Consider the following 22,267-nt stretch of genomic DNA (forward strand, 5'->3'; position numbering starts at 1 on the left):
TTATTTTTTGCGTCAGTAGAAGCATCTTTTGCTGTGGAAGAGCTCGAGCTGAGCAGGAAGACTGATAGTCGAGCCAGTCTTCACCTATAAAGGCACAGCTTAGTGCTCACTCTGAACAAGTCGAGAGGAAAGTTTCTAGCTATGCAGATTAAATGGATTCCAATGAAAACGATGTAAGCAATGAATATGTGATATGTTGGAGTCATTTTTTTTTTTGAAAAGGACCCATCTTTTTTAATTTTGAGCGCTTTTTTAAAAATCCTTTACCATGCTGCCAAAGTAGAGGCTCGCATCTACAGGAATTCAACAGGAAATCATAGTCATCTGTGTGGTGCACATGTCTCTTCTCTCTCTTTCTCCTCCACATTTCCATCTGTCTTTTCCACACACTTGCTTTGCCCAATCTTAATGTTTTTACTGATCCATCGCCCTCGGGCTTGTTTAGCATGATTTAAGCGTTGCTTTGCTGTAGGCTAACCTCATACGCCAGGTCATGATGTGTGGGAGGGAAACAGTGCACATACAGAATAAAGCTGTTATAAAACTTTGCTTTTTCCCTTCTGAATGCTGATAAGTTGTCAAGTTTCTTGGGCCAGAATGTAAAGTTAAAACAACTGTTGTAGCTTCGTTAACATAAGAAAGGCAAGAAAGACAATTTACAACAAACTTAGGGCTTTGCTTTCAATCTGAAAGACAGACTTTCTTACATGCATAAATCAAAGACAATTGTTATCCAGTCATTTCCACCGCAGTATTTTAGATTTGACCTGAGAAAGCTGAAAACGGACGCGCGCATGAGGGTAAACCCAGTTTCCAGTACACATGCATCTGTGGTCGGAGCGGTGGATAGGTGAATGTTCTAACACTCCAACCATGAATAATCTGTAGGTTTGAGTGCGCCGCCTGATTCCAAGACAGTGACCTGTTCTCACCAGAGGTTACACAACAAACAGACAGACACAACAGAGTGGAAATGTTGGCAAAACACTGGCAATCCGTCCATGCTTTTTCCAGGATTTAGTCAGGAGACTCATTAGTCTGAATTGGAATGAATGTTGTCGGAAATCTCGGAGCAGAACACAAGACAAACACATCTGAGGCGTGATGCATTCCAGGCAATCCCTAAATATTCACTTCAGCTTTCAGACTTAGACTCTTAGTTCTAATATCACAGCAGTAATTTGGTCGTGAGGACATTTGCTGCTCTGACCAGAACACCAACTCTAATCCAAAAAGTGCAAAGAGGTGCAGCACTCCCTCAATTATGCATAACTTTAAACCTTAACAAAATTTAAATGAGTGAGTTATATGAAAATCTCCCCCCCCCGTACAGTTGCCACAAAGGGGGAACTTAGCTGTAGAGACCAAAACCGTTTTTGTAGCTGGCTGTGAACGTGTTTATTTCTGCTGTAGAGTTGGGCATTTTAACATGGGAGTCTGTGGGGATTGATTTGCTTTTGGAGCCAGCCTCATTCTAGGAACTGCAGTTTGTGGCACTTGGTGTTGGCTTCATTATTCAGTTCCAGAAGTTGCTGTTTGGACTGATCACCCAGAGAAAGAGTTTTATTGTTAGAACTCTTTCTTAGTTTTATTGTGCTGATCCCAAAATGATGTTGCTGGTCAAATAATTGAAAGGGTTGTGCCTGATAATTGTGATTAATGCCATAATTCCCCTAACTAAGCAAAATTTTCCCTCCTGTTGTTATGAAATCCATTTAGTGGCTTGAGTGAGTGGTGTATTTCTGGCACTCTTTTTTTATTTATTCATGGGTCTACCTCCTAACCCTCTGGAGGGAAAGGATGCTATTATAGTTGATATCAGTGGGAAACTCAGAGAAACACCCTGATAAAAAAAAAAAACAAAGTCCCTCGCTGTTATTCCATGACAGCCAGCAAGATGTGGATATAACAGAAAAAAAAACAAAAAAAACTGGAAGACAAGCAGCAAGATACTTCCTCCTTTTCATATTCAAATAAGCTTTCTAGAAGTAGATATCAGATTCAGACACAGTAATACTTGTCCCGTGAGTATTTTCTTCTTCTTGCAATGTTAAGTGACAATAATATCTAGGCCATCGCACTGAAAACAGCATCGCTAAGCACCTCTCCCCACTGTTCCTTTGAGTCTGGAGCCAACATTTTTTTTTCACATATTTATTTATCAGAGGTAACTTTCTTTGTTAAAAACTGATTCATGTGTACAACAGATTTCCACATTGTCCAAGGTCCTAATGGTTAAAAAAAAACAAACATGTGCATTAATTGTAAAAACTGTTGACCTGGGGTGATAATCTAAACAGTACACGGCACCTGCTGTCACAAACACAATGAGACGTGCAGTAGGACAGATTAAAGACTTACATTCTACTTATCATCTTGATCCCATGATAAGAGGCTAACACGTTTTGCAGATGTCTGCACTGTTACTCCTGCACAACAGCCGACTGAAGAAGTTTAAGGGTGTGTCATCTTATAAACATAAAAAGGGGGTTTGATCTGTACCTTTAAAGAGGTTTCATCACATCATGTGATCAAATGTTCTTTTTTTTGCCCATTGCATAAACGAAAGCAAAAAGTGCATTCAGTTTTTTTCTATTTATTTGTCATATCAATCTTACCTTCTCTTTCACAAACACACCCGCATGCCCCCTTCATATCTCAAGGTAACCATGTTTTTTGACAGTTTACCTAAAGAACTGGGAGTACAGCCAAAGCCTCCTATCAGAGGAAACACTGCCTAACAACAGCTGTGAAAGCCCTCTCCTCCCTCCCTCTTTCTCCTCCTCTCCTTTTCTCTTCCTCATTTTTGCATTTTCCTGTTTTGGTGTTTGGTAGCTCTCTGCTCGGTCTTTAGTACAAAACAAGGGGCTGTCCTCGGGCTGCCGGGTGCAGACACAGGGTATCTGGTGAACAGTGATCTGATGAAACGCGATACCACGGATTCTTGTTATTGCCCTAATTTGTGTCTGTCTGCTTGATAGTTGTGCAACTTTTTTTTTTTTTCTTTTTTCATACAGACAAACAGCTTTGGTAAAAAAGCATAGAAACAATAGAAATCAAAACAACAAGACGCATTATAGATATTTTCTTGTCATATTATTACACTGTGTCCTTTTAGTTAAACAGAGGGGATATTGCCTCAAAGTGCAGTTTGCTGTATGTCAGTGTTAAGGGAAATATCTTGCTGCACTTCCTTGACTTCCATGGGTGTGTCAAAAAAGCGTTTAATCTGCCTGAACACAGGTTATTTATGATGCTGACATACATACTATGTGTGTGTGTGTGTGTGTGTGTGTCTGTGTGTGTGTGTCACATGAAAGACAACCCTCTGCAGTAGTAGTCTAAATAAGAAAACACCTAAAGTTGCTGCATGATGTGTGTGTGACTGCCCAATTTGTACTTTGCTTTCCGCACCTCAACAGCTAGTAGATGTGAGTAGAGCTAGTATGTGTGTTTTAACAAGAGGACGGAAGGGCATGACCAGACAGCATTACTGTGCGTTCACCTTTACTCAGGAATACATCCAAGACATGGTACACTGACAGAGTAAACACAAGTATCTTAGTTCGATGTGCGCAAGGCTGTTTTTTCTTGTTTTTTTTTTCTTCTCCTTTTTACACTGTGATCCCTCCTACCTTGCATCCAGATACAGCCTCACAATTACACACACAGAGAACAGTCTAGCACTGTCTTGCCCCTTGTCAGATGAGCGTGCAAGGCGCAACAGCAACACCTGTGCCAAAAATAGGTGTGCATGTACCAGACAACAGCGAGACAGGTCAGACACGGGATAATTACCTGGAGGTAGAGTCAGGGTTAGGCGCTGTCCTGAAGCACGTCAGTCATATAGGATTTATTGCTCAGAGACAGTGTGAGAGGGCAGGAATAACAATAGCTGTTTGAGGAGGAGGCGTGCAGCACAGACAGAGGAGAAGAAGAAGAACTGAGGCCCAGACGGCAGGACAAAGGACTGTGCACAAGGTGGCAGACAAGACACAAAAGTAACACAGCTAAATCAACCAGTCACAAGCAAGATACTTTCAGCTCAAGCCTCTTTAATAAACAATATTTACATAACAAACAAACAAACAAGGAACATATACATATAAAGATTTTTATGAGGGGTGTCCATCTTGTAAAGTTTTGCAGCTACCTTGCAGGCGCCACACTGTGCTTCTTCCTTTTGAGGTCGGACTATAATTGTTCTCTCACCGAGTAAGAACACCACAGTCACATAGGCTGGAAAACAAAGATAATGACTTGCAGTTTTTCACTGCATGCATGAACTTGTGCGTGCGTGTGTGTGTGTGTGTGTGTGTGTGTGTGTGTGTAGGTCAGGAGTTGTCCAGTGGGTGTGGGAAACTGTGAAACACCCGATTTTGTTTCAGTTCCTCAAATCCCTTAATAGTTCCTCAAAATAGCTCCTATAGCGTAACTGACATCAGTTTCATTCATGTGACAATTGAAATTGTCTTTAAACATATTGTCACAACACATTCGGATGGACTGAATGATAGGTGGATGTTTTAATTGCGGAAAATATATTGTGATACCTCTCTCTCTCTCTTTTGATACATATGCTGGCACATACCTGCTCTTCTGTGCAAAGATCCTGCAACAACAAAGCTCAGCCTGGCATGTTCATATTTCTCCCCTTTCACGATGCTGCAGGCTGCTCTTGTGTTGTGACAGGGTCGAAGCCAAAGACAACCCTTGATCAGTGCGTTGGCCTGGAGAGCGTTTGACCCCTTTGACCTCTCCCATTCTCTTCCTCTCTCTTCTGCTGGAGAGTTTTGATTGCTTTCCAGGGAAGATATTTGAATATGTTGACCTTAATTGCATTCGAAACTTTCACATTGCTGCCTCGTGTTTCTCCCCCATCACCTTGCCGCGCGGATATAAAGCTGAAGCGACACAGTGCTCGTGGGAACCTCGTCCATCTATGCCTGAATGCTGCGATTTGGGCATGAAGATAAGGTGACAGCTTACTGGCTCCCAAACAGCGCTTACGGGGGCAAATCTGTCCATCTTCAAAACAATGAAGGGCTCTTACGTACATCTCGGAGATGCCAGATCTGATTAGAGAGTTTACGTCAGCCTCAGATTTCTTTCCGGCAGATCTGAACCACGCTCATCATTATCTTCTTGTTCTTTTTATCATTCACTATCAAAATGGTTTTCATTTTTAAGCCAGAGAATCACATTTTCAGAATTGATCTCAGCTTCTGGCAGTCTTAATCCTTAAATCTCCAGGAACATTTTTCCCTTTAGTGTATTTAATCCAGCAGAATAAAGACTTCGGCCCGACCAAAGGTGTCAAGTTAGTAAAGAATTTCTCTATTTCAGTGTCTTAAGAATGCGAGCGGTCGCCCGCCAAACACTGTAAATCTACACGTCCAGACAGAGACAAAAACAGTGTGTTGTTCTTGTGCCTGCCTGCTTGTATGCATCTGTGTGTGTGTGTGTGTGTTTGTGTCTGAGCTGACTTTTTTCTGCATATGCCGATTGTGATCTCAAAATCGTGTGCATATGCGTATCTGTTTTCCATGAACTCGTGTATTCGTGTCGCGATGCGGGTTTGTCCTTTTTGCATGCATACAAAGGTATGAATCTCTCCGCGTTGCAAGCGTCCACGCTTGAGCGCACACCTTTCCTTTCATGGGAGTGCGATTGTGTACCTGTGTGGTGCGTGCGTGCAAAACAGACACCAGAGTGTTCTGTGGTTTCATGAGTGAACTTTGGACCTCTTGGGTACACGCTGGAAGCAGGCCAATCCAGCAGACATTGTTTACCCTCGCCTTTTATACAATGACTGGTATGGCAGATCGTGTTTACTCGCTCTTCTGTGCAGCTTCGACACCAGGAAAATTACATCTCGAAAAAGGCTGTTTGTCTTGTGTCCTCTGACCAAGTCCAAGTTCAAGAGTCACATCAAGTGGACGTATTTCCTGTTTGTTTCTGGGAAGAGAGCTTGAACCTCGACTTTGCTGTCAGACAACTATCTTGCTGTAAAATCTTCAAATTTATTTTATTTTGGAAAATCATGGGGAAAGTGATGCTGGATTTAAGCTTATACTCAGTGGGAATCATTCACATATGTTTGAATTTGAATGCAAAAAAACAAAAATATTCCCTATGAAACTATGAAGCTCCAACCTCACAATGATTTTGCAATTATTCAAAACCAGTTTGCTTTTTGCAGAATGCAAGGCAGTCACACAGTTAATTTGATTTTCAGTAACTACAGCACAGCGTTTCAGTTCAAACATTTGCATTCTTTACAAAGCAGCGTGCTCAATGAGCTGTTGCTGAGAGGTGTTGTCAAGAATGATCCCATTGGAAAAAGACAAGCTCCTCATTTGTTTTGCCAAAGTAACACTCACAGCTCAAAGTAGCCAGAAAACCACACTGATGGAGATGGCATCTTCAAACTCAGTGAATGCAATGTGCTATTGTGATATCGTAGGTGCTTGTATATTTACTTTATTCCTGTTATTTTAGCATCCATGCAAGGAAAGGTGGCCCCCCACAATGCATTTGTCCCATAGATAGTCTGAATTCAGCAATGTCACCAAATATCCCGAAGTCAACTTCTTATCTGTTCCTTTCTCCTCGCCTCTGCTGCACGTCTGCAAATGGACTGTGACCGAAAGAAAAAAAAAGAAAAAAAAAACTCAATTGACCAATCAGTGAAGCTTACAAGACTTGCGTCTTTCTCTGAGGGGCCGGCTTTTTTGGCTTTTTGAAGGCAGGATAGGCTGGGGTTCCTGTGAACTCCCAAACAACCTCTCCCAGCACCGCACAGTGCTGGATATCACCATGTTCCCAGTTTATTTGGATCACACAGCAGCTTTTGATGCTGATCCTTCCCCTGGCTGAGTCACATCCTGAAATAGTGCTCTTGTGTTACATTAAAAATCCTGTTGGACTGATATCAGTTATAAAAAAAAAAACAAAAAACAAAAAAAACAGTATTTGAAAAGTTGTTGGAAGATTCTGAATTGCCTTCAAAATGTAGGGACAACTTGAATCAGGCTAAACAAGTGTTTTAGTGGCCGAAACATGACTCTAACCTGTAATAAATGTAGCATACAGTAACGTATACAACAGGCTTGGACCTCAGGACACAAGCTGAGCCAAGTTTGACTTCCTGCTCTTCAAAAGGCTTGTACCAGACATACACGCTTACAACAACAGCTCAACAGCCCAGCAGAGAGGAGGCAAGTGAATGATTCTTAGTAAATCAGTAACCATGTGGGCATCTCCACAGTTGAATCAGATATAAACTGTCCGTGTGGTGACAGATCTACTGTAACACAGCACTTCGTAGGGACACAGTTTGTTGTATAACTGAATGTCATCAATTTTACAGATGTTTTTTTTTTTTTTTTTTTTTTTTCAGATGTTGTGTAAAGTACATAGATCCAGGGCAGATGTGGGAAACAAAAAACGAGAATGGACAAAAGAGACATACATACATACGTGCATGCATGCGTACAAGTACACTGGTGATTAGCGCATCATGAGAAAAACATGTAATAATACCTTTTAATGTAAGTGAAGTATAATGAGATCAGAAAAACTTTATGATTGTCACCCCATCAGTTAAAATATAAACCAAGTGATGTAATGTAATGTTAGTACATTATCCAACCATTTAATACTTTTAATACTGTGACAATTTAAGACCTTATCAGGGATTTAACGAAAGAGATAAAGCATCCTCAAAGCAGCAATTACTGCTCTCACTTTTTTTTCTTTTTAAAGTGCAGTGTAATTAACACTAATAAGTCCTCCTTAACGTTCCTGAATTTAGCAGCGAGAATGATGATGTAATACGCGTGTTTATAGCCCGAACGTATTTGTTTTACAGTTTGCATGCGGGTGGCCGACATCTGGATATACATTTTTAGTTTTACTCCTGTAGGAGATGGGGCTGCCTTAATTGCACTTTCTCATTAGCGTTCCTCGAAGCTTTCTTCTATTAAACCTGCAACATGTTTCCTTTTAAGACTCAGCTGAACGGGGGCCCGCACATCTGGCCCCGTCTTTGTCTGTCTCGCCCTGTCCTCTGTCGGTAGGGGATCCTCACCACGCAGACAAGGCTGAGGAAACATTGCGTACACCGTGTTCTCTCAGACCTCGGCCCTCCTCTCTGTTTGCATGGGATCCACACTGTACCTCTGTGGGACTGCGCAGACCTATTGCCCCCGCGCTTTTTCAGACCCCAGAGCTGAATGGTTTTAATACGTGATGTTATTTAGAGGGGAGAGTTATGTGAGGTGCTGAATATACATGAGTTCCCTGTTGCACCACTCCACAGCTGCACTTTTGAGTGATATCAGGTTCCCCTTTGAAAGAAAGTAATAGTGGCCTGTGAATGGTTTTAATACAACTGCGTGGCTCGGCTAAATTTATGTGCATATTTACATATGAACACAGCATAGCTTAATGGCTGACTGCACAGATGCTGCGAGTGTATAGCAGTCAATCCAAGTTTTCAATTGTGCTGCCGCAAGTGAAAACACGGAGGGTAAGATCCCTGGAGTGAACGTTAAAGCGCTAAAGTAAGAGTACATTCATTACCACGAAGTACTCAATGTCCTGTTTCTATTCATATTCCTTCTTTAAACACTTAAGTAGCCCGTAAATGTGCCTATAGACGTTTAACTGGACCATGTAAGAGAACAAAAAGATCTTACACTTTAAAAAATAGCCCAGCTCCTTCTCCGTCTGTATACATTTTAACCTGATTTTATACATGTAATTGCTATACATATACCCCTAGCAGATCGATTGCATGTTACTCCATTGTCACAGTTTGGATTTACAGCTCCCCTCTTGGAGTCACAGCATGATTGAATTATGAGTTCTGAGTAATTCCTGTGGTCTTGTTGAAGGAGGATAATATGGTTTGTTTGGTTCGAAGAGATGAGTGGAAAACAGGTGGATGAAACTTCTTCAGGCTCATTTGAGTAACTTCGTAGAAATGCAGCCGTGGTCACTGCTATCTCAGACTTTTAAGAAACAATGGGATTTTGTATCTGATTTCACAAGAAAGTCCTTGCTGATGTATCAAACAATAGTTATTGCATGCATGATTTATGGTTCTGCTGATAGATTTAACCTGCTGATGCACTTTCCTTCGGCAATGACCGCCAATGACTTGTATCAAATTATCCCTGGGAACTTAGTCGTTGCTCCATTGTCATCTCGCAGGTGACGAAGGATTAGCTTTAATGCTCAGCGGAGAAGCCTGCTGGAGTCTGTGGGAACGACTCAGTGTTTAGATGACACTGACAGCGAGAGCTAGCGGGGCGCCTATCATCCAGTTAAATCCAGACCGCGCTGACGAGGCCAGACGTGCATGAGCACGCACGTATGCAAGCGTGTGGCCAACCGCACGCATCAGCGTACACACAGGCGAACAAAAACACACGCAAACACACAAACACGCACCGGGGGACGGCTCATCGAGGGCCCAGCTCCCTCCAGTGTTGTCCCAGTTGATGGTGACTCGGGTCACACAGCTGCAAAATCAGCCAAGATACATGACTGGAAAAAAGATGCGAGTGTTGTGTTTGAGGGACGTTTTAGAGAAGAAGAAAAACGGAATAACGATGTGCAGCTAAGCAAGCAGAGGAAAGAGTGTAATCATCCTGTTTCTTTATTGTTTAACTTGAACAACAGGCTGCGCTAGTTGATCTTATAATTTTTTTCAAAGACAAACAAATTAGTAAAATTACTTTCTATTTGTCCTGAAGATAACGCTGCTTCTTGACACTGTTGTTTTGCACTGACAGATATGAGCCATTTTTGATTTTCTCTGTCATTTGCCCTCTCGACAAACTCACACAGTAATTAAGTGGGTCTGCTTAAAGATTTTCAACCATCATTTAGCAGATCTATTAATTCACAGCACAGATGCTGGCAGTCGTCTTTGCTTATAATAAACATACAGTGCCAAAACAATTTTTGTAATCACTTATCGATGTCAAATTTCCACATGCAGCACATTTTAGCCCAACAGATGGCACAGCTTGCAATAAAAAAAATAAAACCTGCCAACTTAGAGCTGATAGAGTGGTAGAGCCCGTTGCTTTGCCTCAGAAAGACTCTATGTGTGTCAATCAGTTTCACAGCACATGCTTCCATTTCTCAGTGTCAGGACAGTCTTGTGATGGATTTCAGTGCAGCGTGTACCCATTAGTCCGATGTCTGCATTCCGTGGCTGAAGGCAACTCAGATTAGACATAGATACACACAACCACACCAGCTCAGACAGCTGAGGTATACAGTACACTAAAGTAACATAGGCAGATGAATATAGACAGATGGCACTGAACTCTGTAACCTTTTGTTCTTGGACATGATCCACGCAACAGTGTATTTGTCACAGGTGTCGTGCAAAGTGACAGCCTCAGTGTGTTTTGGATCTATCACTATTCGTGCTTTGTAAGTAAATGCAACGTGTTTTATAAACAAAAGCTTTATCTTACCATATTAAAACATCATAGATATTTTAGATTAGAAACTCCAATTAATTTTTAATGGTGTCTGCCGAAGTACACTAGACCAGAGAAAATAATGAACAGCCCAACAGCTCTCTCATAACATTTTGTGGTTAACTAGTCGACCCGTGACGAGTCAAAGGGCACCGACATAGCTAATAGCAAAGTTCGCTGCTATTTAACACTGCTTGGCCAATTGAGTCCACAACCTTCGACCTTTTGTAGAGCATCCGCAGAGCCATTGGTGAGATCACTTAACTGCATCCAAACCCTGAGAGTTTAATCCCTTATCTTTCAGAGCGGACATTTTCACGTGTGTGTACGTTCTCATGTGTACACTCATGTGCTTGCACTAAAACACAGATGGGAATCCTATGGGCTGTGGACTAGAACATAGTGTTATTCCGTTTATCGCCATACTGCGATACTCAACGTCAACACACTCCTCTGGGACTCGGCTCTATTTCAGTATTTTCACAGTAAATGTAGCCAGGGCATTCTCACCCGTTAGAGCACAAGGCATATCTTTACATTATGGCCTGAAGCTGTCTGACTTCTGCTGAATCACAGGCTGGTGCCAGATGCTGCAAGACCCCAAGCTTGTTAACGGCAATATACTGCACAGCACAATTTGCTTCAGTACTGCTTACCCTTTTGTAAACTGCTATTAGTTCCAGTTAAAGGCGACTGTAAATGAACTGTATGCCATTTTGTATTAACTGAAATTAAGTTTGGTCATTTCTGGTAATCAAAGCATTAAAGTGGATCTTTCTGTTGTCTTGGGAGACTGAAAAAGGCAAGTGAGAGGCAGTTCCTGCCTTATCTTCTCAGTGGTAATGAAAAAAGATCAGCAATGTCACCCAGGCAGATGTTAAATAGCAAAGGAGATTCTCTATCAAGGAGCTAATCAGTTAAATACAATTGCCCACAGATGGTGAAAGGTACGGATGTGAACAAACACACACACCTGCTTGTTGGGTTGTAGCAGCTGCCTTTAGGATAAAACAGTGGAAGAAGTAGTCCAATGTTTCCTACTATGGAAATCAAAATATAAACCTTTCTGTAGCTAAGCACAGCCCTATTAAAGAGTTGGTCTTTTGGAGCGTGCAACTAACATTTAGTAAAATTGCTTCACACAGCAGCTCAGACTGATAGTTATATTAACTTCATTACATAATGTTGGAGCTTTTATGGCCTTAAAATACAATGTGAAATCTACCTTTACTGTAATTCCATACACACCAGATTTATAACCTTTTATGACCTTTTGTTCATGAGCAAAAATCTAATTAATTTTTCTGATTCACTTAGTGCCTTTCTGTGGAAACAAATTGCTGTGACTAAACACTGCACAAGAAGTTGACAAATCACCTTGTCAGTCACTTTTGTTTTTCTTGTAGCCATTTGTAGAGACAGCATTGGTCGTGCGTGTGACAAGATAATTGTGAGAGGACATGTAATTACATGACACTTCTAGTGTGGCACAAAACCAAAAACACAAGTAGCTCTCCATGAGCTTGCAGTAGACTGTAGAGAAACATGGATATACAGATATACCAAGTTACATGGGGTTTCATCAGAGGGAAAGTGTCAGCAAACTCGTCACTTGCTGGAGGCAAACAATTGTGAAAATACATATATGCATTTGAATATCTAAAGCTCGGGACTGCTTACAGTACTGAAAAAACAGCTGGGCGTCTTAATGTTTTTAGCAGTGTGAAAAAAACATGAAAAAGAAAAGAAAAGAAAAAAAAACGTCCATCTGAGTTTGACCTACTAAGCTGAATACAAAAGGATTAAATGTTCTCCATTTTAAATTAAGTGCTCCTGACATGATGGGTCTATACATGCCCAACACCAGTTATCCATCCCCTCTGCTGATGCTGTGCAAGAACATCAATGAGCTGTTGTCCAATAACCCTGAATGATGACTGTGATCAGTGATTGATAGAAACTGATCTGAGTAAACCTGAAATTCCAGTGCTAAGTACGTGGAAATATAAATGACCTTTTGTTGATATAGAGACTGTGTGTTAAGAATTGACCTGACCAAATCACAGCAACTGGCAAATTACACATACTTATTAATTTCATTAGGTCTAAAGGTCGCTAGGTACAGACAATTACAACATTAAGTCTTATATAGTGATACGTGTCAAATCTTATCCACCAAAGGCAGGAACTAGTTTTACATGATTGTCAGTCATTTAACACCTCAGTCATCTGGGCATCCCAGTCTGTGTACAGTATCAAATATCAAAATCCTCCACTTGTCAGTGAAATGGATTAAATGGAAACAAAACTGTGAGACAACCTGTCAAACTAGAAAACACCAGGTAATTAATCATGGTGAGAGCAGCTCACATTTGCTGTTACACCTTCACCAGCAGCAATAGCTCTCCAAACATTACTACATTAATTACACCCATGATGACAAGGAGGATTAAAAGGACTGACAAACCTACTTAATCAGAATTTAGAAGTGTTAAAGGGATCAGGAATGCCACAAGCATAATCTGAAATGTTATATAAGACTCAACTAATTCATCTGCCTCAATCTGCCTCAGTTTGACTTTATGTACCACTCAGAAGTCGTTGTGTCACAATTTCTCCGGTGGCGAAGAACTCTGAAACGGTTCCATTTAAGTGGCCATTATAAATGATATCAGATTTTCACCATATCGTGGCCAAAAAGAATTCACAATATCATCTCTTAACTATTTGAATTAGACTCAAATACGAGTGTAGGGAGGTGGAGAGAGAGTCTGTGACCATAACTGTACAAGAGCGTACAAAAAGAGCAATTGCACTAAATGGATAGTGAAAAGGCAAGCAGACAAACTGATAAATGATATTATTATATGTATATTATTAACACTATATCAATTTTTCCTTTTTTCAATATCACTGTTATCCTCAGTACCAATGCATTGCGACACCTAGTTCACATCATGGAATAATGACCAATCTATAGACATATCACTACTGATTAAACAAAGTATCTAGATAGACATGATGATTGTTCCTTTCAGTTGAAGTAGTATAAGGAATATTTTTTTCTTTGTCTGCCTGAAACGGCAACACTCCAGCAGTGTGTGTATATATATATATATATATATATATATATATATATATGAATCACTCGGTGCCAACCTGTCACTTTCATTCTGACTCTGGGGCCATTGTGTTCCACTGAATTGGAGACACATCTTACAAGTGCCAGTCTGAGCATGGCACTCACAGTTATGGCTGCATATCCAGAGGTATCGCCAGTGCTCAATTGTCTCTTTGTGCTGTGAGAACACAGTTGTTGAGAACAAACAACAGCAGAACAGTGAGCAAACAGTCAAAGGGCTGCTGCCTCTTGAACAGCCCCTTCATTTGGAAGCCAAGATGGGACAGTCTCAGACGCGTCCCGCAGAATTCGCCTCTTTTGGGGCTAGGCCGCCTTCTCCCAGGATGGTATGCGCCCTCCGTTTGGCCGAACCGAGATACTGCTGTCACTACCAGCATTTCAGCTATCCCGAGAGAGCTATGAGCTACTCTCCCCCTTACTCACCGAGTCTGTTCAAGAGGCCAGATCGGCGGTAAGTGGGGGCAGCAGGGGGTAGTCAGAGAGTTTATCTTGTGTGTAAGTGGATGTTTGGCATGACAGTGACGTGTGACAGTGACATATGTGCACATTAAAGACAATTCAGGAGAAGACGGATGATAACGGCTGTGTGTCAGTGACTAAATGATATAAAACCGTGGGTGCAGTGTTCGTCATGAAAAGGCTCATGCTAAAGCTCTACTCAGTGTGTATCAGTGTATGTTCAAATCTCTGCATTCATTTGAAGCAGTAAACTGTTAAAGTTTTCTTCATTTTCAATCTTACTAACTCCTACTGTTTTAAGAGTTTTTCTGCCATAGTAACACATCTCATTTCTCTGATGTAAAACCTGATGATCTTGTAGTTGAAAGTTGTCTAAATTTCCACTAATGGTGATTCATTGCACTCATATGCACATTGTTAGCTGCCGTGCTTGACTTGTTGATGTGAAAATTGACTGCCTCTGGCTGTCCTGGTGTTCAGTATTCATTGTTTGTAACGAGTCAAGTTGCCCACACTGACAGCTTCCTCTGAGACAGCCTCTGGCTGATGCCTATGGCGGCCCTGTATTCTCAGGCCACTCCCTCATACACGCCATGCATTCCTAATCGTGAGAGTACAGATGGGACACACAGTGAAAAGAAGAGAAAAAGCATCCTTTTGCCCAAGAAGTGATCTCAAACCAATACTATTGTTTTTTTTTCTCTTTGAATTTGATCGCGCTGTTTTTTTTTTTTTATTGAGCTGTATTGTTTACATCTTAAATTTTGTGCGTCAAACCCCCAAAAGGCTGCTCAAAACAAAAGCTAGGAGGCTGGCGGCATGTCTCTGCCTCATTCTTCTTCAGCCTTTGGTGCAGATGAATCACAGTATTATATAATGCGGTTGGCTCTTGTGCAGGGGACATCTGATGGAAACCGTGGCCCAAAGCCTAGATTTAGAGTGACTCACTGACATGGTTAGGCAGTAAGTGTTCCACCGAAATATGAGGGACTTCATTTCTTGTAAAGGTAGGATAGCTCAATATCTGTGGCACTGAAATGTTTACAAGCATGCTGCTACAATTTAACCTAAAACATTGTGTTTAAATGTCTTTGTCTTGTTAAGATTTGTGTTGAAGCTGTTGTTGAACAGTGAATAAAGCAGGAAGGTTATGAGCATCCTAGTTTACACTGTCATCATTTTGCTGTCTCTGGCTCATTAGGTGTATTTTACTTGACCAGTGCAGAAAGGCCCCCCACTGTCTGCTGTGTGCATCTCAGCTGAGCCGCAGGTAATCGGTGTGACTCGCCCCTCCTAAAAGGGACTATCACAGCAGGGCAAGGTAACTCAGCCCCTCGTCACCAGAACAAGGCCTGCTATTAAACCTGGCAGTTGTACTGTCACAGCACGAAATCTGAGACGACAGGCACTATGGGCCCTAATACCCAGTCAATGTGCTTTCTGCTTAGCCTTGTTAGGCCCACCAAAAGTCAGCCTTTCCACTCTAATTGTTTTGTTACGTAACATAACTCCTTTTTCTCCAAAAAACGTGACAGACCTTGCCCATGTACCAAGGAATTTGGTTTACTACGGAGAGTTGTGAGTTAAAAACGTGTGGACTTTATTCATCACTTTATTGTGTTATTATAAGAAAATAGAGCTAATAAAAAGCTGAGAAAATGTGAATTTTATGGGCTTATGAGTATTTTAAGCATACTATTGTTGGATGCGAGGACCATTCAGCAGGGAAGTTACATAAAAGTTGTTTTTTTTTTTTTTTTTTGATAAGCCGATAAGGTTCTATGGGTCGCTGGTGTTTGGAGGAAAAATTATTTTGCAATAGAGGCCCTCTAATAGAAATTTGTAGCGTAATATCAGTATTGAATCAGATAATTGTAACAACAAAAGGGAACATAATGTGACAGCTGAGAGGCGCCGGGAAATTACATTCAAGCCATTAAAACCTGCATGAACGCCTCAGTGAAAACAAGGTCTATTGCTCAATAACTGTCAGTGCTCAGTGGAAAATGCTGTGAAAAAAAAGAGAAAAAGATAACAGCGGGTTGCCTATGTTCTTCTCTGTGTCTTCTGTGGTCAGTGTTTCTACCCTAAATTGTTTATTAAGCTTTGCATGAGGCTCAGTGCACCTGTTTCACATGCAGTAACATGCAAGTTCAAAATACTATCTGATGTGCAGGAGGTCATACACCAGCAGACAGACTATTATGCTATACTATACTGATACTAAACATAACTGTGGTGGTATACACAACAAAAACGTGTCTGTGTTGCCTTAAATTATCCTCGACTGTGTTGTTGTTTACTCCACACAACACAACTGCAGAGCGATAAAAACTAAAAGAAAAAAGGGAGTAGTACTGTGGCATATGAACTGTATTAAATCAATAAATGTCCTTGAGTGTCCTTTGAGAATTTCCCATATGTTTTCTAAGCAGGAAAAACAACCTGGAGTTGCAGGAACTATGAAATTATGGAGCCAGGAAAAGGTTTATGGAAAATTCCTTAGTAAACACTGTGTAGGAACAGAGCTGAATACTGTCCACTGCGGGCGGCTGTATTACACGTTTTCACCACTAGAGACCGATAGAGTTCAAATATAGACTGAGGGGAAATTTACCGGGAGAACGGATGGAAAAGTACCTATGCAGAGGACCTGTGCATATGTGAGGAGGGTGCAGGACATTCCGTTATAGCCTACTGTAACAAACAACAATTAAAAGATGGGAACAAAGTGTTGTCATTATCGTGTAGAATCGAGGACAGTTTGCAGTGATTTTAGGTTGTAAATACTTTCAGTTGAAAAACCAAGACTTGATGAATAAAAAATGTGTAAGACATCAGATTCTAAAACATTCTGTTAAATAAGTTTAGTAAAAATCAGATGAGACAAAACCTCATGGTATGCGACATTTCGCCAAGTCTTGTTTTTAATTCATTAGCAACACGAGTGACTTATTTGTGCAGACATGGTATGGTAAGAATTGCTCTGTTGGTTGTTATGATGTTGTTGCAATGAGAACAGATGAATTTCGGTCTGTGGCAGACGAGAAGTTCAGAAGCGGGGCAGATGGAGTGCTGCGTTCAAATGCCCTTCTCACGCTCGTTATTTCGAAAACAAATTCTGTTTACTTTAACAGGCTAAAATGCATCCTAAGATGCACCGTTCCAGTGACTTTTGTTTTGTTTATAAATTAACTGGTTGGGACAAAAGGTCCTGACAAAAAAATTAGTTAAAATAAAAGTTAATTAACGATGTAATTAAGTATTTTTCTTTTTGTAAAATACAGTAGTACCTGTGAAATTAATGCATTGACCTATATGATGCAGTTTATGTTTCTAGGCTGTACACATCATCGCATCTTATTTAATGGCTTTATGTGTTAGCCTACATTTTAATCTTTATTCTGCACAATGTCGTCAGCACAGAGGAAAAAAAACATCCCCTAAACAGTAAAATAAAAGTGTCACAAAACAGCAAGAGCGGACCTCGTGAGTACTTGGGTTGTAGTGCGTGACCAAGCGTGTTTTGTTATTTCGCCATCCGAGTTTATTACGTTAAAAGTTGGCGTGGGGTGTATTTATCACACTGCTACACGGCTCAGTTCTAAAATACAGGTTTTTCCTAGGGTACAAGAACGAACCATAAAACCTGACCCGCCAACTCGTTTGACTAATATATGCACGCGTCAGATGACGTCAGCAAGCCAGCCATTCAAATAGCAGCCGGTGGCAGAAATAGCATCAGACAGTCGCTTGTAAAAACCGGCGAAGCTTCACACACCGACACAGCACTGCGCGCGAGTTAGTGCATCGCTACTAAAGACCGAACAAATCCGGATATACACTTAATAGTTGAACCAACCAGTCGCAAACGTGGCGAGAAGTATAATCCAAACGAGTCTGGTACTCAACATGAGCACGGAGATGTTCGCTAAAACACCAATGGAGGTGGCCGTCTACCAGTTGCATAACTTCTCCATCTCCTTCTTCTCCTCGCTACTCGGAGGAGACGTTGTATCGGTCAAACTTGACAACAGGTAATTATGCGATTCAGCCACCACACGCTTGAACACAGTATTTCGTTACAAATCGGTTTGGTTTGTTAGTAACCGGACCGTGCACGAGCCTATTTTTCTCATTCTGCCGCAGGCCTCCACATACTGTATTTTCACATGGCGGTTCATAATAAATGTGTGCAGTGTCTGACATTGTTTGTAATGACCAAATGTCACTAAATGCTGTCTGCCCAGCTGTCTTTCTGTTGCTGTTTGTTTGGACTTTGACCAGTTATCTGCTCTCACTTGGCCACAGCCTCATGCACTGCTGTTGTACTGTAACCTAAATAAAAGCCCAATCTAACTCTCAACATGCAGTTTATACTTTATAAAAAAAGAAACCAGATAACAGCTGGGTAAACAGTTTTCCTTTCTGTTCTGCAAGCTTTCTGTTTCACTGTCATGGACCAGTGAATTCAGGAAACACCAGCATTATGCCTCTTGTGAAAAGTTTTGAATTTAGCTGATTTTAAGTTGACTTTAGTTGTGGATATGAACAGTTCATTTACGGTCCTTTTTTTTCTCTTCTCTTCTGCAGTGCCTCTGGTGCTAGCGTTGTGGCCATCGACAACAAGATTGAACAGGCGATGGTAAGCTGAGATAACACACAAACACCAGTCAAAAACATGAGTGTAGGCTGCACTATACACTACATGCATGTCCTTTTGAAACAATCTGTGCTCAAATCTCCATTGACTGAATTCTAAAATACACAATTAGCAATTCAACCATGAATTGATGCTTTTATTCAAATGGTTTGAAATTTAAAAAAAAAAAAGACAAGGTACTAGTAGAGCTACATTACATTACAAGGATCTAAAATGTGACCTTTTTTAGATGGCCTCTTTGACCTCTAGATTACGTCATGAAAAAAACTGATTTGTACATCAGTTATAAACTACTGACTTCCCCCAAAAATTCCCTTTTCCCCAATGCATTCAGCACCAAACCAGCAATCTATGAATGCACTGGGCAGTCTGTCATGTGAAGGCAGCACTGGCTGCTTCCTGCTTTATTCATGTGACAAGGTAGAAAACAAGTGCAGGAGCTGACAGTAAGAAGTCCAAAAAAAAAAAAGAAAACAGGGACTGATGAAAATTTTGGCAGCATAGAGAATTATTGAAAACACCCTTGTGTCAATGTTGTATCATGTATACTTTACTGTATACAGTATTTCACAATAGATCCATGCAGGTAAAGAGACATAATAGTAGATATCCTGACAGCAAACTGTCAGAGGTGCAACCAAGCAGATCAGCCTGACAGGTCTTCAGATTGGATCTGTTTTTCTAGCTAAACTGATCCATCTCTTCCTCTTTGTTATGATAGGATCTGGTCAAGAACCACCTGATGTATGCCGTGCGTGAGGAGGTGGAGATCCTCAAAGAGCAGATCAAAGAGCTGGCGGAGAAGAACAACCAGCTCGAGAGGGAGAACTACCTGCTGAAGAACTTGGCCAGTCCAGAACAGCTGGAGAAGTTCCAGTCTCGCATCCCGACAGATGTGCTGTTACCCCTGGATAATCAGAGTGCCCAGGTGACCCCGGACCAGCAGCAACAGCAGCAGCAGAAGACCTGCAACCTCAGCACTGGCTCTGCTGTATAAGTGGCTCTGCCTTGGGGCGGGCAGAGCCACTGTCTCCTTACAGTAATGGACCTCCATTTGAATGAAAGTATTACAAAATCGCCGCTGAGATCCCTTCGAAATAATGAAGGCGAAGCATCAGGGCTGTAAATGATCGATGGGACACAAAAGAACTGCTGACACTGATAAGCACAAAACAGAACTTAAGATGCTCTGACCGGTGCGGTGTCAGGCCCGTCCTCTGATACCGTCCAACTCTTTGTCGTAGTCTCTCTTTGTAGACAAAAGCGCTAAGAATAGAGAGAGGGCTGACTAGTCACCGACGAGCGCTTGCTTACAGACAGAGGGGTGGGGTGGGGGGCTTTCCCTGCCTAGCCAAACCCTTCCAACAAACACCCTTTGCCCAAGAGAGGGGCGGGTGAGGAGGTGTTGATCGGGCTGGCCCTGCAGGTGCTAACTTGGAAAGTGTGCGGGGGAAGTTTGCTCCCTGCTCACCCAGAGGAGACCCATCCGAGACGGTCCTCCAAGTCTCAACCAGAAAAAGCCCCATCGTGCAGATTTGTCCGGTCACAAAATACAAGTTTCAAGGACTCCCAGCCACACGTTTCAGCCACATAACGAAGACTTTTCCTGTACCTACGATGTATTACTCATGTGTTCATATACATTTGTTCATGCATAACACGAATAATCAACAGGATAAGCTAAAGGCAAGAGAGGTGGAGGTTAATGCAGTATAGCCTATTAGAGCTGGTGGACCGCTGCAGTAGACTGATCAGTATACTGTAATGATTCAGATAATGTAATCCTGTATTGTCTGCAGTTGGGGCTTGCTGCTTTTGGGGGAAATTAATCCTGCTATATCTTCTGTTTTTGTGATTCTGAACAAAAATCAGTCGTTGTAAAATAGGAGCATTGTACAGTGGTCTTAAAAGATTTTGTTTGTATGCTGGGGCGTCAGGCATATCTGCGCACCTAGTTTGCCTAGCTCTTCACATTAAAGGAAAACTACAATGTAAATAACAGTCAAAACGTCCTGAGGTAAAGGCAGTGGAGATGAGTGAGCAATCAGACCCCCTGCATTTCTCGCTGCACATGCACTCCTGATTTTTAGCAGCGTCGTCCAGTATCTGGTCCGTTTTTAAATGCTCAGATGCCAACTTGAAAAACGATGGCATGACAACAGTGCCTGTCCGTAGTAAGAGAGGAACACGTTTCCACTCTGTTGTTGTTGTTTTCTAGCTACCAAAGATTTCGCCTTTTTTTTTTTTGTTTTGTTTTTTTGTTTTCAACAACAACAGGAGTCGAGCAAACCAGGACCATGTGTAAAACTTCACAGGGAGAAGTCTTGTTTGTAGCTAGTGCTAAAGTTTCTATGTGTTTGTAAAGATAACGGTATTGTTGCTGTACAGTATCCTGGAAACGGTTGTTCACTATGGTGTTTGGATACGACTGCACATTTGCAATAAACCTTATGTTTACATAATACAATACATTGACACACTTGTTTTTTGTTCATTCCATGCACAACACAGACATATAGACGGTTAACACTTAAAGGAAGAACCAACATAAGGTGTTTGGTCTATTGGTCTATTCTACAAGTCTCTAGAACTCTACTGGAGGGATGAACAGCATTCTTTCAAAAGATATTCCCTCATTTGGTGTTTTGATGATAATGGTGGAGAGTGCTGCCTAACATGTTGCTCCAAAATCTCCCATAGTTGTTCCATTGGGTTGAGATCTTGTGACTGCAAATGCCATAGCATACGATTTCCATTTTCATACTCATCAAAACAGTTAGTGACACCCTAATGCCCAATGGATGGGGGCATTGTCATCTTGTTTTTCCACTCATTTTCCAGGATTTTACTTAAATTAGTCACCCGTCTGTACATAAAAACCACTGTCTCAGGAGTTTGAACCAATAAAAAGAGATTCATTATTTAGAATTTGACACCTATGGGCACCCATCAGAAAAGACTACAAGGAAAAATTTATTCAAATACAGTATCTGGGTGTGTCAGAAACAAGTTATTTGTTAAGAATGAGTAATGAATGTAGAGTTACATATGTAATGTGTATATACTAAATTGTTGCTGCTTAATTTTCCCAATGCCTAAGGCACTAACACACTGCAGTTGAAGGGGAATACCACAGAAATCAGAGTGGGCCAAATTTGGAGTTTTTTTTCCCCTTACGGTCGTGTTTTGAAGGTTATATATTCTATGTAATGGAGACATTTATTCAGTGGAAATCCAGTCAGGGAAGACAGATGAGATGTCTGTAACAACACCCTGGATGATTTCATTTTCTAAAGTTGGAGCAACTCCATCACAACACTTATTCACATTTATGCTGATTTCTGTGCGGCTTTGTGAGCCTTGTTTATGTTTACGAGGTCGGTCTGACAGGCATGTGATTTGTCAAATTCAGCACAATGTTGCAGTGAGCCCACTTCAGACAAAGCTACTTTTAATTTGGCATGTTGGCTCCTCAGACGTAGGAAAGACAAATCTCAT

The 22,267-nt window shown here is 41.3% G+C and overlaps 1 protein-coding gene across 1 annotated transcript in view; it reads left to right on the forward strand.

The window, feature by feature from the left end:
* tsc22d3 (TSC22 domain family, member 3) overlaps positions 1–21,236 on the forward strand; it is a 35,247-nt gene extending 14,011 nt beyond the window's left edge. The window contains exons 2-3 of the mRNA XM_023411131.2: positions 18,700–18,751; positions 19,491–21,236. Of these exons, the coding sequence (XP_023266899.1) occupies positions 18,700–18,751; positions 19,491–19,766 (328 nt within the window). The 3' untranslated portion in view covers positions 19,767–21,236. The remainder of the gene's footprint in view (positions 1–18,699; positions 18,752–19,490) is intronic.
* Positions 21,237–22,267: the final 1,031 nt, after the last annotated feature.

The sequence above is a fragment of the Seriola lalandi genome, unplaced genomic scaffold, assembly GCF_002814215.2.
Source record: "Seriola lalandi dorsalis isolate HSWRI2012SDOR001 ecotype SW California unplaced genomic scaffold, Sedor1 jcf7180002054451, whole genome shotgun sequence".
NCBI lineage: Eukaryota > Metazoa > Chordata > Actinopteri > Carangiformes > Carangidae > Seriola > Seriola lalandi.